Source organism: Dermochelys coriacea, chromosome 3 (genome assembly GCF_009764565.3).
Source record: "Dermochelys coriacea isolate rDerCor1 chromosome 3, rDerCor1.pri.v4, whole genome shotgun sequence".
In the NCBI taxonomy this organism is placed as follows: Eukaryota; Metazoa; Chordata; order Testudines; family Dermochelyidae; genus Dermochelys; species Dermochelys coriacea.
The window spans coordinates 171,745,956-171,761,596 of record NC_050070.1 but is presented as its reverse complement, the minus strand read 5'-3'; the positions used below and the strand labels follow the sequence as shown (position 1 = coordinate 171,761,596).

General features: G+C 39.5%; 1 protein-coding gene across 1 annotated transcript in view; it reads right to left on the bottom strand.

Annotated features, from left to right (window-relative positions):
- PKDCC (protein kinase domain containing, cytoplasmic) overlaps window positions 1-15,641 on the bottom strand; it is a 50,373-nt gene that overhangs the window by 16,613 nt on the left and 18,119 nt on the right. Inside the window, exons 2-5 of the mRNA XM_038397708.2 lie at window positions 14,737-14,859; window positions 11,480-11,751; window positions 6,661-6,740; window positions 5,252-5,359 (exon numbers count right to left, since the gene is read on the bottom strand). Coding sequence (XP_038253636.1) covers window positions 5,252-5,359; window positions 6,661-6,740; window positions 11,480-11,751; window positions 14,737-14,859 — 583 coding nt within the window. The remainder of the gene's footprint in view (window positions 1-5,251; window positions 5,360-6,660; window positions 6,741-11,479; window positions 11,752-14,736; window positions 14,860-15,641) is intronic.

The following is a 15,641-nucleotide window of genomic DNA, read 5'->3' as shown; positions in this document are numbered from 1 at the left end:
GATTTTCAACAGGACTTAACTGCCATTGGAGTTAGGCACCTCAGCACTTTTGAAAATTCCACTAGGTGCCTATCTGCATCTTTAGCCGTGCAAATAAAATCTGGCCCCTAACACGTCTGAAGGTCCAGCCCAGAAGTTAGAAAAAACATTTTTACTACTAAATGTGTGTGATCAAATTTGATCTTGAGCAATGGAAAGATAATAAATATGAAACTCCATGATGCCATTTTTAGAATTACTTTTCAGAGCAGAAAGGAAAGGAGTACCTTGGCTGCACAAGGGTAGAGATGTATATCCTACTGTCTACACATGGGGAAAAGGTATACAGTCACTCCTTATTTTCTCAGAGCTATGTCATTATATTTATGCTACAGCCCTGTGAAAGTGAGTCAGACCTACACCCTATGGAAGACAGCTACTGTCTCTCTGGGGCTGCTGCATGCTGATGGTAGAGGTAAGCACTCTGTTCCATAACTACACACTTCCAGTGGATCATGCCTCTCCCTTTCTCATGTTCAGGCTCCTGCCCCACATATGGCTGCAAAACTAATCCTTGTGCTCCCTAAAGTGGAGAGAGCACACAGACTGCTAGCAGGGGAGGCCCTTGCATGACGAATGGGAGGCTTCCTCCATGCTCCTCTATCCCTACGTCACTCAGTAAGAGGCCTCATACAATCTGGACCTATATGGTTGTGGAAAAGGACACCACAGGGGCACAATCCTGGCCAAAACTAATTCATTTTAGAATCTGTGAGACTATTTGTAGGGAATTGTTTGTAATGTAGTCCCAGCTGTAGCACGTGTCTTTAAGTATCTTCAAGAAAGTGCGTATTGTCTTTTGTAGCTCAATCTAATATGGGGTATAAAAACTGCCTGAATATAATCTGTTGCCACCCTCCAATGTTTCTCTCTCTCTCTCTCTCTCTCTCTCTCTCTCTCTCTCTCTCTCTCTCTCTCTCACACACACACACACACACACACACACACACACACACACACACCCCCCATTAAAATTTCTCAAGCAAGTTGCTATAGTATTTTTTAAGAAATATTATTGCACCGTAAATATTTACGTACAGTGTAACCCTGCCAAAATGTCAAAGGACAAAGGAAAACAGGGAATGTCTTTTACCTTATTTCTTGGCATTCTGTGTCTAGAGTCCTGTAAATGTACTTAGTTCAACAACTGCTTTTATTTCTGCTAATTATGCCTTTCTTTTGGCTAACCCACCCCTCAAGAATTAATAATGGGTCACCTATTTTCTTTAATGAATAACAAAGCTACAGGATTTACTAGCTGTAGTGCATCTCATACATTTTTGTGTAACTCCTGAATTCAATGAAAAGTTGGGTTGGGGAGGTTAGACTAAAACTCCAGAGCCAGACCCTCAGTTGGTTTAAATCAGCATCACTCTTGAAGTCAATGGGAGTTTTGCTGTAGACTTCAGCGAAGAAGGAATTTCACCCATAAAATCCAATGGGTTTGTATAATATAGTATTCTTGCAGTTATAGCAATACTACTATCGTTTTAGAAATTTTTTTACAAGGAAATAAATATATGATCCACATTGTTCAATGTTTTCAGAAGAAGAGACTAATACCCCATTACATATAAAAGCATTTGAACACAGTGTTATTCCAAACAGCATAGCACCTGCATAACAATTTTGTGTTATTTACAATTACAGAAAACGTACATGGCTTTTGAAGGACTTTTTCCCCAACCCCTTCTCTACTTAGCTTCAGTAATTTAGAAGCAAAGTCTAGAGTATAATATAATTTACCACACTGTAAAATGTTTTACAGCTGAAACACAGTGAAAGCTTAAGACTCAAGTCCTTCTGTGACATGACCATGGTTCATGTTGTTAAATTTAATTTATGGACAGGCTCAGACTGACAAAAACTTTCCTAGTGTCGCTTTCCTACTGATGGTCAATATCACCTTTCTTACTTGAAAAGGGTTTCCTTGCAAAAACATAGGCTCATATAGAGAAATCTGTTTCATGAAAGGTCAGATTTCAGCTTTTTCCTCAAGTCCCTTTTCAGAGATCACCATCACTTCTTGTAAGGATTTACAACTCTCTATTAAAGACAATGGATAACTCTGAGTTTCTAGATCTAAATCAAATTATGAATCACCATGAGTTGAACCTTCTAATGTTCCTTTTTTAAAAAGAGATATCACTTGCAGTTCCTGGATCTGAACCCACTATTGTGGCTTTGCTTTCAGTATAGATTCTATACCAGAATGAGCTTATTTTCTAGGTCTCTTTCAGATGCAGCAGGAATCTGTTGGTAACAGTTATTTGGTGAGATTTCAGCCCAAAATGGAGGCAACCTCACATTAACCTCACAGCAGTTAATTTCTTGAGATTTCCATTATTCAAGATGGTGGAAATCTTGTGAGATCCAGTCACCTGATGAGATTTCCACCATTTAAACCAAAATCTAATGAGAACAACCTTGTAAGATTTTGCCTCATTTTAACCTGAAACCAAAGCCTGGATCCAATTCAGCCTCGAACCCAAACCACAATCCCTAGCCCAACACTAAAATCAGCTCAGCATCTGACAAACAGCTCCTCCCCCTCTCACTATATTATAGAACAAGACAGAAAAAGAACAAACAAGCCACCACTTAAAAAAGTATTTTTCCCTTGCCTTGGGAGAGAGTTATACAGCGTCCTGTGAAGTGCTACTGGTTTCGCTGTCTTTCCACAGACAACATTTTGAGTGGTGTTTTAAGGTGAAATTTGTCTCACCCACATAAAGTGCAAGGGCTTAGGGAGTTGAAATCCCCCTCTCCCCTGCCCAGGCAGGGCCAGAACCTGCCTTTGTGGCTGCTATTGCCTCGGTGGCTGCTGAACTGATGGGTTGGAACAGTATCCATGACCCCTCCCCACCACTTGAAGTTGTTACATGGCCCAGTGGCCCAAACTACTTATTCTGTGGTCCCAGCATGGCTTGGGAGTAGTGTTGCCTTGTGTGCTGGACCAGCATTCGGCTGTTCTCCTGAGCACCCAATCCTCCCCTACCATCATACCCTGCCTTGCAGCTCCATTGCACCATCAGGAGAATTTCACCATTGGAAAATCATCTTTGGATTGAGAAAGTGAGTCGTCGTGCTAAAAGTGAAATCTTGCAAGAGAGGAGCCTGTGTGAGAAGGAAGGATATGAGTGGACACATGGGGCCTGATTACACTTATTTGCACTGAGGCCTTTTTAGACTCCTCTGGGAGGATAAAGTAGGGTGACCAACGTCCCAATATTAGGGGCTTTGTCTTGTATAGCAATTATACTCCCCCTACCCCCAAAAAAGTGTTCCTATTTTTCATGCTTGCTATTTGGTCAACATAGGATAAAGGGGCCTTAAAATATGAATACATTATATACACATACCCACTTTAAGGTCCTTTTACATGACTATAGTGGTGTAAAATGGCCTTAGTGTAAATGAGAAATAGGCCCATGCATTCTGAAGACACGGTATCCAAGTATGAAAATTTACCCATAAATCAACAAGGACTTGTTTCAGTGTAATTTCTGTGAGGATATTTGATTTCTCTTTTTTACCATTGGCTGAATCCTCACATAAAATAATTTAAAGAACCTAAACGTTGTGTTAAATTAGAATGTTATTAGAATTGCATAAAACTCTGCTCACATGCTCTATGTGCTGTTACACAGGGCAATTTCTATACCCTTTACTCATGTTGAGTAGCACTTTGCTCCCTGAGCAGTTTCGTAAAAGTTAATGGGACTACTTGCAAACAGAGGCACTAGCCAACATGAGTAAGGGTAGCAGAATCTAAGCCACAGTTATTCAGGATTATACATAACTAAACCACATATGACATACAGAAGCCTAATCTGAGTGCAGGTCTGCTCCATATCAGTGAAGCCTTGCACTGTTACATCTATCATTGCTGTCTTGGGTTTTCTCCTGGCAATTCTTTATAAGCAGGACAGCCTTTAAAATTCAAAACCTCATATTGTCCTGACATGGCAGCTAAATCTGGAATCAGCCAGCATCACAGAAAAACCTCAACCTTCCTGGCACTTCCTCAACAAAGGATATGTTTGTACCGTTGATTGTGCTGCTGAGAATGATTTGACTGTGTTGACAGGTATCACTCAGCAAAGACTGTGATGAAAATCTGAACATTAGAAAGTTAAATGAACACCTGTAACAATTTTCTTGCCAATATTACAACTAAATAAATATTGAATTATTTGTGATTAGTGAGCCAAATTCATCCCTGGGGTCAGAGTCTACTAAAGTCAGCAGAGTTACACCAGGAATAAATTTGACTCATGAGTCTGTCACAAGGGAAATGCTTTACTGAACTTTTCTAGACCTTTACCCTAAATCCATCTTCATTTATCACCCATCTCTTTCTCTCTGCTATGCATATGCAGCAAAACCATATTTTCCTATCACCCTCCAGCAGCTCAAAGTATGACATGGATATTGCACCTACAAAAAGATAAATTCTGCACAGCATCTTTTTTTAAGTGGTTTGTCTAAACAAGAACATTTACCTATTCCCTTCTTTCAAATGTTACATTCTGTAATGTGTTCTTCAAGGTCTATTGATCTATTGGTCTATTCTTATGTTTGAAAAGCACTGTTTTCATTTATGGTGCTATACAGGAGATTTTTGTTAAGATGTAAAAGAAAAACCTTGCATAAAGTTTACATGCTAATTTCTTTGTCAATTTATGCAGTTGTTACCCTATCACCGCTGCAAGCTGAAGGCTGCAGGGATTTTCCCCTGCAGAGTAGGTAGGAGGCTTAATGCTTCTAACCTGCAGCAGCTGCAATATCTGCAAGGAAATCCCATGAATCTTAGGATATCCATGCAGAGCTAGGGTATTATCATGGAAATAAATTGGCTCTCTCTTCATGGGCTCCCTGCTCTGGCGTGCCCCAAACTCCCACCTCAGGGAGGTTCCAAAATGCAGGTTGAGAGATAAGTGTATGGACATGATGCACCTTTCAGCAGGAGTTTATACTGAAGATTTCCCACACGTTTGACATGGTTGATAGCTGCTCTCCATGGCATCAACAACCCACCTTAGTACCTTCCTTGGTACCCGTGGAAGTCTGACTATCTGGAAGCCCTGCTGTGGACTTCAATTTCCATGACTTCAGGGACCTTTTTGGTCTCTTCTTATTTCTGCTCCCCTCTACACCTCACAGTCTAGATTGAGCCAATAGCTTTACATTTGTCAAAGGAATACTTTACCAGCTTTCGGCATCCGTGTAGTGTTCTGTAGGTATGTGCCACTCTTGTATAAATGCAAAACTCTTTCTAGCTGAGCCATTGTTTCATCTATTCCCCAGTGGAGTTCTCCTTTAATAGTACAGAAAAACAGTGATTTAGACAAAGAACTTGAAATTAAAAGGGATTATACCTGAGTAAGGGTCCAAAGGATCAAGATTCAGCTGTGCCAAACTGCGTGATGTTTTTGTGATGTGGACTTAAAGTCCATTAGGCATTACAAAGTGACTGCCAAATTGATTTTCATATGTCAAGCAGCTAGTGTACTGAGACAGCCAGCTTCCTGTCTGAATAGGATAGGAGGGGTTACCCACAAGAGATGGAAACTCCTTTCCAGTGAATTCCCTTTGAAATTATTTAGAGCCTGGCACATTATATCTCCCCATAAAATGTATTGAATACAAGGCAGGGAAAAAAAACCTCTGGCACGAAATCAAAAGTACAGTTAAGACGTACTCAAGCTACTCTTGTCTGAATGTCATTTTATGTTAAAGATAATGTTATGGTCTACTCTGGATTCTGAAGCATAAAGTCATCTCTAATGTCATCCAGGCAATGTATCCAATAAATTGTCTCCATGGTTCAAATTCCTCTCCGTAGAGATGGTCCATTCAAGGTCCTCCACACCAATGAATCCCTTAACATGGGACTAACATTTTGCAGAGGGCTGTGCATGGGCCCTTTGGTCAGGATGAATTTCATTCTGTGGCCTAGCCTGTTCCTCCTGAGAGCTGAATACAGAGAAGACCAAATTCAGAGTCAAATACTACTCTGGTCAAACTGCCATTGACTTGCAGTGGGAACTGCACCTATGTAAGGGTGAAATTCATCCCTGTGCTGGGGCCCAGGACAAGGCACATACCACTTAAATACTACTTAAGACCTCAAAATAGAGAGTTAAATGGTATATAGGCCTCATCTTGGCTCCTCTGAACAGGAGTGAATTTAATTCTAAAGGCACATCTACATTGCATCTGGAGGTGTAATTCCCAGCTCAGATAGATAGTCATGTGCTAGCTCTGCCCAAACTCGCACCTAAAAATAGCAGTGTAGCCAAAGTGGCATGAGCAGCAACCCAGGCTAGCCACCCAAGTACAATTCCATCGGAGATACTAGGTAGATACTCCGGTGACTAGCCCATCCCCCACAGTTACACTGCAATTTTCGGCATGCTCGCTCAATCTCCCCAGGCTGGAACTTACACTTCCGGCTGCAGTGTAGACGTACCCTAAGTGAGAGCAGAATCTGGCCCTAAAGCAATACATGTAAATGTAGCGCCCTTCCCACCTTCCACCCCCAAACAAACACTCAAGTTTACAGTAATATGAAAAAGAGAGACATTTGCCAGTATCACATATTTACAGTGGGATTACCTGTAGCATTGACTATCATATCCAATAATGGTCTTAAGGAGGATGGAGCACTGTGTGGCAGAAGATATGTAAAAAAAAACCTGTAATGGAAAAGTAACCCATATTTTAAAATAAAGTTGGCATGGGTCTAGTAACCACTGAACAACATAAACTATTAGAATTTTATTTCTTAAGTCCTTGACCTATTCAGGAAATATAATCATATTCTATAATCAAATAAATATACAGCTGAGACTAGTCACAAAGCTGTCTGGCATACCCAGCCTAAGCTGCTATACACAAGGCTGCCTTGTAACTACCTGTAAATGATCCATTAACACAGAAATTTGCTGTGAAGCCCTATGGATTGTGACTATTTGCGAAGCTGTCTGTGCTTGGACAAACTTTATTAACGGGACGCTGTCAAACTCTGAAGTCTTGTTTTTTCCCAAAAAATCCTTAAAAATACAGGTCAGATTTATGCTTATTTCATTTCACCAATTATTTCCTTTTCAGTTCTGCATTATTTTTAGGCTTTAAGATTAATGGGGGGCTGTGGGGGGGGATCATTCTACACCACTGAAATTCAGGACATCTTCAATATTCCCATGAATATTGGTGCGGTCATTATTAACATGCATTCATGATGTTCCCGAATGGACTCCATGTTTGAATGCACATTCTCTGCTGGAAAAAACAAAAACTAAAACTAAAAAAAACCTGCTAGGGATTCAGGTAGTTTGTGTTGCTTTTCCTAGGAAACAAAAAGTAAAGCAGGTTCTGCAATTTATGGCCTAATTTCTCAGAAGCTTGAAACAAGCATCTGGTTGTGAAGGCTCTTGCCCTGTGCTCAGTGCCTGGTGATACCGAAATGCCAACATTTAACTGGTAATGCAAGTTAAATGGTGATGGCTTCACAAAAACACATCTAGGGTTTGGAAATGCAGGCACAGAAATAATTTCTTGGAATTAAAGGTATGCTGATTTCACTTCTCTATTATTATTTAAATGTAGAAGTAATTTCACAGTGCCCCTTTAAATTTCTATTGCTAAGCCAGTATTACTAACCTCTACAAACCCTGTTTCAGAGGGAACATTAGATAAAGATGGACAGTTCAGGATCTGGTAATATAAACAAAAGTACCAGACATAAATATTAGGTAATGAGCAGAATGGTAACATAAATAGGAAATTTTACTGAGAGAGTTGCCTTGTCTATCCTGTAAAGTACAGCTTCCCCGTCCCCCACACGGCCATAGTAACTGCAGTGAATCATACTCACTAGAGAGAATAAAGCAGGTTTCACATAAGCATAATTTTTTTAAAGTTAAAGTTATTGATTGGAAAATGTCAGCTACAGGAGCCAGTATTGTGGCCTATTCAGCTGACATGCTTCCACTTTATACAATTAATATTTTCTGAAGATGTTAACTTTTTTTTATATACAAGAGTAAAATTCATCCCTTCTAAAAAGGATATTTACAAAATCCCCAAGTAAGTTTATTATAAAAGATTTCTTAGTGTTTTATATAAAAAGCAGCACTCTAAATACATAGTGTTTTAAAGGTAAGCAAATTATTACCAGTGAATAATTCATCTGGTAAATTTTTTGCACCTGATTGCGACTGATCACCAGAAGCATTCTGAAAGTATTCGAAGATCACAGTTTGCTTTTCAGACTGGGTTGGATATTACAATTGGACAGAAAAGTCACATAGTATTGTTTCTGATCCTCAATTGAATGAGCGTGCAAACATTTTGATATGAACACTCACACATGTGACTTTGAAATGCAACAACATCGGTGCCAGTGAAACTCAAACTGGCACAGATGCATCTGATGAAGTGGGTTTTATCCCACAAAAGCTTATGCCCAAATAAATCGGTTAGTCTCCAAAGGTGCCACAAGGACTCCTCATTGTTTTTTCAAACTGAAACATTCATGCAGAGGCACCTTGTGGCGGGGAGGGGATGCAGAGTCACGTGCAACCCCCCCCCCCAAGATTTCTGCCAGGGTTTACATGCCCTACCCTGAGTCCCACTGCTACCACCAGAAGAACCTTCACATTGTGCCCTCCCTCCCTCTCCCCACTACCGATAGTTACGTGATGTCTCTGCATTCATGATTTGTAGATTATAAAGCCAGAAGGGACCACTGTGAGCTTCTAGTAGTCTGACCTACTTCATTACACAGGCCAGATATCTTCTTTGAATATGATTCCTTTTTGAACTAGACCATCTCATCTACAAAAAGATCCCATATTGTTTTTAAAATGTTCAGTTATGAAGAATTCACCAAACCTATTGGTAAATTGTTCCAATGGTTCATTATCCTCACAGTTAAATATGTGCACCTTAAGGGCACAAAAGGATGCATATGTGACTGAAGGAAACAATTTAAACATCCAAGCCAATACTTGCACAACAATTTTTTTTAATATTTTCTCAGCTCTAATAGTCCGCCTTGAGAAGGAACCAGGAGACTGGCCTAGTGATGTTTCTCATGGGTGGCTCTAATAAATTCAGACACTACTGAAAATGTATACCATTGGTTAATGTGCTGCAGGTTGGGACTACCAAGTAGCACCAGATATGGACAAGAAACCCTTTTTCCAAGCTTCAGAAAGTAGTACTGCCATTCACCTGCCATCACAGTGTCCCAGTACATGGGAATCTGGGAACTGGAAAACCTAGTCTATACCAAGTAAATTGTAGTTTTGTCCTTGCTGAGTGAGCATAGAGATTGTTGCAGATGCATTCATAAGGGAGGCTGCAGCCTACCATGGTGTAGGTCTGCTTTCATACCAAGACCTATTGTGTGAGCATAGTAATAAGCAACAGGGGGTGCTAAAAGTATTAGGATTTTCAAAGTGTAATAACAGATCTTTAGAAACTGATGACCAGATGGAATAGTTCAGGGGTTCTCAACCTTCATTGCACCACGATCCCCTTCTGATAACAAAAATTGCTACATGACCCCAGGAGCGGGGACTGAAGTTTGAGCCTGCCCGAGCCCTGCCGCCCTGGGTGAGGAGCACCGCTCTTGGGATGGGGGGAAGGCAAAGCCAAATCCCAAGGGCTTTGGCCCCAGGCGGGAGGGCCTGTTACCTGAGCCCACACACACTCAGGGCTCAAGCCCTTGGGCTTTGGCCCTGGGCAATGGGGCTCAGGCTTCAGTCCTAGGCCCCAGCAAAGCAAATGCTAGCCCTTGCGACCCCATTAAAACAGGGTTTTAGAACGTCTGGAATTGTTCAATAGCACTCTCACAAATGTTAACCACTGTGATAGAAAAAGGCAGCTTTCTTCAGTGAGACCAGCAACCATTCCATGAAATCACTGTGTCATGGGCATATCCCCATTTATGATAGTGTATGGCTGAAAAGCACACTTAAATATTAAACGTTTTTTTCTGGCCAGTCCAGCAAAATGGCCCTAATGAAAAACTAATTCACTAAGAAGGATCTTTAACCCAAGCAAATGGAAAATTTTGCAGAATACACTAAAAATTGCACTGCGCAAATGCACATGACAGTCATGTAGTGGAATGCATTTCAGTGTGGTCAGATAATGTTACACATATGCTGGTAAGTGCATTGGGACAAAAGCAGAAAACTCTCCCTGGAGAAGACTCTTCTAGCTGTGGTCTGGCAGGGAATGAGTAGTGTTATACTTGAAAGAGAAGCCTAAGAAAGAAGCACACCATTATGGCATTGCCTTGAGACCTTCTACCATCCTATCTGGATCAGTCCACAGAACTCTGTCTCTCCAGCGCACTTGCACATCAAGCCACAGCACAATTAGAAGCAGTGCATTAAGAATGAATTCTTGATCCTATGAAACCCAATAGTGAAGTTTCCATGGGATCAGTGTTTGGCCCAAAGAGTGAGTTGAGTGATCAGAGCCAAGACCACAAACATAAAACCCTCATGTAAAATTCCTCAGTTGTAAATCTTAAGAGACCTTAAGAAACAAAATTCTAAGAAACACATTTGAGCTTGACACTTTCTTCAGAGTTCTGACTGGCCAGACATTATATCACCTGATTACCTATCTGCCATGTGCAGACCTCAATGAGGCATTGGAGGATGGACAGGAGTAGTGCAAGAAGCAAGCATATCATTGCCTATTCAAAGAACAGCAATTGGTTTGTTGGCATGCGGAAGCATGGGGTCAATTGTCAGGAGAGAACTATATCACTATATTCATTATATATAATTACTCTCCAGATTGTCATTGGTCTACATTAAAGAAGTAAAATGACATTACAGGTTTTTGACAATCAAACAATTGAACCAGCAAGTTTTATAATCAGCAGAAAAGAGGCAGGTCTAGTGAGAGAGGCATATGGTTTAGTGTTCAGAGCACAGAACTAGAAGACAGAATCATCTGAATTCAAATCCCAGCTCTGAAGTCATTTCACTTCTCAGCCTCAGTTGACTCATACTTAAAAGGGGATGATAACACTTATTAATCTACAGCATTGATGTGTTGTGTGAATCATTTCATTAATAATGCAGTAAATATGCCCAAATCATCCTAAGATTACCCCAGTTCTTCATGGCTATAAATCTTTACTATGTAACTGACTTCAGTAGAGTTATACCAAAATAGACTTTAGTAGTGAATCAGACCCAATGGTTGCAAAGTACTTCCAAGATATTAATGTTATGTATTATTATTAATTAAACAAATATTTACAACACAAATTATTCATTGTTTTAGTTATTAGTCTATAAAGGCCCGATCCAACATTTCCATTGACCTCAATGGCTATAAATGACTATACCGAATTCTTGTCAAATTTTATTCACTTTATCTACTTAGATAACTGGTCATCTACCTGTACGCATTATAAAGATTCCTCTTTTCATTCATATTTCGACATCGGCCCTCCACAGAGCAGGGAAGAGTGAAATTTCTTGCTGGAAACTCTATAAAACAGTCACGGTTACTGGTGCAAGAGCTTTCTTCTATGCTGGCGTCATCCAAATCTGTCACTTTCAGTTCTCCATCTACAATCACAAATTGTCGAGGGCGAAAATCCAACAGCGTCACGGAGCCAAGAGGAGAGTGAGCCAAATAATGCAAGAGCCGAACTAAGCTGAGACATATCTGAAATATAAAAGCACAGTCTGTGTTATTTGTCTGGTATGGAGCAAGTAAAAAAAAAAAAAAGCATCTGCTTTAATTAAGTTACACACATAATAATGAACAAAGATTGGCATTAAATTTATCATCAGAATCAGAGTTAGTACATTCAAGGTATTCTTCATAAAATTTAACATTCTTTCAATGTAAATTATAACAACCTTTAGAAGTTTGAAACTAAAATGTGCTTCTTTACCAATTTTTCCCCTATGCAATTTTATTATTGTAGAGTTGCTCATGAGTTCTGAGCTGCTGAGGCTTTTTTGTTTTGTTTTTATTATTTTAATAAGAATAAAAGCATTTTTTTAATAAAACATCATACGTAGACCCCGATCCTGTAATCCAAGTCTCTTATCCTCTAAAAATGGACACGTACTTAACTTGTCACACTGAGAGTAGTTTGACTTCAGTGGAACTATTCACAGTGCATAAAGCTAAGTCTTTATAGGAACAGGACCTATCCACGTAGACAGACCCTTATGTCCACACAGAATCCCATTCAAGTTAATGGATCTCCACACATGTGCATAAGATTGGGGCCATAGAGTGAAGACTTATCTGGGCTTTGCTAATAGATAGAAGAGAATAATATTTGGAACCTTCAAATTTGGACCCAACCCTATAGTTTTTATTACTGTTGGCAGTTCATTTATGTGATGACTTGACAATATTTCTTTGTATGTATTGTATAACACACTAATACAAAAATATTAATAGCATGCAGCTAAATATTTGCATGCTCATTCATAATGACACGTCTTATGCAGGCTAGAAAGCTTTTTATTGTTTACATGTAAGCTTTGTTTTTTTGTTAAAACTGTTGTTAAGGCCATATGTATTAAAGTAGTCAAATCACAATTCAGTCTCAGGACATAAATGATCTACTCAGGGAAATACTTAAATGCATACTTCAGACGAAAATAGAGGTTCAATGTGGCTTACATTATACTTCACAGACTTTATGTCTGTGAGATATTAGGACTATCCAATACTTCTGTAATCATTTCCCCTGCCTTACCAACCTGAAACATTTTTGTTCCAATTAAGCAATATCAAAAGTTTATGTAGAGATACTTGTAGGTATAAATGAATACAAGCATGGTTATGGGATGTCTGCACTGACTGCTCTTTTGTTCCTCTTGAAATTTACAGAAATCTTCTCTACAGAGTCCCAGAGGATGGTATATATAAAAGGCGTATCGTGTTGCTGAGGAAATGAAAGTAGACCAAATTGAAGCATTTAACATTCAGAATATCAATGTGATTTTTTCCTTGGGTCAGGAGCACAGCACAGAACCTCATTATAGGAGCTGAACACTGTGCTAAAATCGTTACCAGAAGCTTGTACAAAATTATAATTAACATCTAACTGCTCAAAGGTAAATATAGAAAAAAGATCACTTTTCTCAGATTTCTTAAACTACTACAGAAAACTCTGTATAAAAATATACAAATTTTGCCAAAAACTAAAGAGGGATTTTTGTTTGCAATCTGAAATCATTCCTCCTTCCTCAAACACTATCAAGGCCCTGATCCTGCAGATGGATCCACTGACACAGACCCTTGTGCCTGTACTGAGCCCTGTTGAAGTCCTTTATCTATGTACCTGCCCTCGGTGTTGATATGGGCTGTGTGTGTATATCCCCCACAACAAGATTAAAATACACATTTTAGGGCTCAGTTCTGCACCATTGCTTTCCACTGATTTCAATAGGTTTGGGGAGATTTGGTCCCTTTCCTGTAAGCACAAAGGTACTACTTGAGTGTATAAAGTTAAACAACCATGTTAATGTTTGCTTGACTGGGGCAGATACATAAACAATTCTCATGTATTGAGCTGAGAACTTGCATCCTTTTTCCTCTCCTCTATGACAGCTGCACACTAGATAAGGTAATAGTTATGACATTGCCTAAGGCTTCATTACAGTAGTTCCAAGAATATTCTATTTATAATTACATCTCTATGATTCAGACCAGCTTTGCCAAGGTATTTCTCCTTCATCTCCCTCTAACTGCCCTGTAAGGGATACCCATTCTAAAGAGAATTTCCACCTACATCCTATGTGATATGGTCAAGCCAATAATCTACTGCCTCTTTTGCAATTTACATCACTGTGCCATAATTTGCGGTTGCATGGGTGAGGTGTGAGGGAGACAGCAGTACACTTCATTGGCCATTGCAAACTAAAAACTCAGATTGAGTCATCATTAGGAGTTTATTTCTTTTAGAACAACATAGTGGAAGTTCAACTCATGGGCCAAATGCAGTTCACAGAGCTCTAAAAGAAGCCTGTAACTGTCCTAATCTTTAATAGTAAGGTACATCCCACCGAGACTACAGCTCAGCATACCTTAACATGATGAAAGTACCTCTACAATCTGGGCTCCATTCCATACAAATTAAATGTGACCTCCATGTTTCTGTTAAATTGCCAATGTGGGCTTCACTGGGCTAACTCTGTTTTAGGATCTGTGTACATTTATAAACCTTGCTTTACCCTTTACTCTCCCCAGTAAAAGGCAACATAACAGGAAACAGTAGGAAACAATTATAAAATCAGCTTGTGATAATAATCAAAATAGAGATGTCACATCCTTCTATTGTTTGAATTCCAGTTGCACAGCACAAAGTTCAAGCCAAAAATGCCAAGCTCTGAGTTTTTAACAAGTATGAAACCTTTGAAGATATAATGTGAATAGCACAGAACATCCTATAATTAGATACCATCAACAGACATAATAGCGCAGTGTCTTAAAAACTGAAAAATGGGAGTGTTATGTCTTACAGACAAACCAAGACTTAACATTCCCAAGCAAAGCAGCAGTTTAATAAATGTGAACAAAGCTGTAAATTATGTAACCTCTCTTTTTTTTCCCCCTCACATGCTTGGAGTTGTGTGTTCACATCCTACTTTAAAGTCCTTTAGATAGCATGGTTGTTGCACTTACTCGAAATCTGTCCTCCCAAGAGGTCTGTAAAAGCTGAATCATCTCCAGTGGTGAGCCTAGCTCAGTGATAGTAGTCAGCGTGTCTGGGATGTCATTGCTATCCTGATAACAGTAACCATAGAGCTGAAAAAAGTACACAAAGGGAAAGAGATTAATATAATACTTCTTGGCATGCTCTTCTTTTCTCCATGGATGCGAGAAATAGTCTCCTGCATCCTCCTTGGACCTTTGGATCCTATATGTTTTAGGACGCTGCCCTTAAGGCCCCATGTCACAGCCATGTATCCTTCCATCTGAGGAGAAGTCCTGCTGAAGCCCATCATTGAAACTCTTAAGTTGCCTAGTGCAGGCTCTGCAGGCCACATATGGGTGGCTGGGTATGCGGTATTTGCATATCCTTCTGGCTAGGCGTTTATAATCAAGGCCCTTATCATGAAACTTATATGGAAAAATATGTATATGTGTAGATATGGAGACTTACCAGTGGGAATTCATTTTAGCATATGCACTATCTGGCATAATCATAATAATTCTGTACTTAAAAATAGGCATTAGAAAATCTCATGTAAAGATCAAGGTTTTTTGCTAGTGCACTGAGTGTCTATTTGTATTTAAATGCCATAGAGGGTTCAACTATATCTTTATTATGAACTTTAAAAAGTCGTTGCAAATGTAAAGGCATATCCTTTCAAACACAGAAAATGCTTCTAATAGTACTTGTTGAAGTTACATGTGCAACAATGTTAGAGAGGGGTGAATACTGCAAAATATTTTAAAATGAACGCACTTCAGCCATGCTCTAGCTCCTTTTATGTTTGCTTTCCAAAAGTCACATAAGTGATCAATTTTTACTTGCACAGACACTTTCACAGTAACAACATTTGAAGCCTGTGCTTGAAGTGACT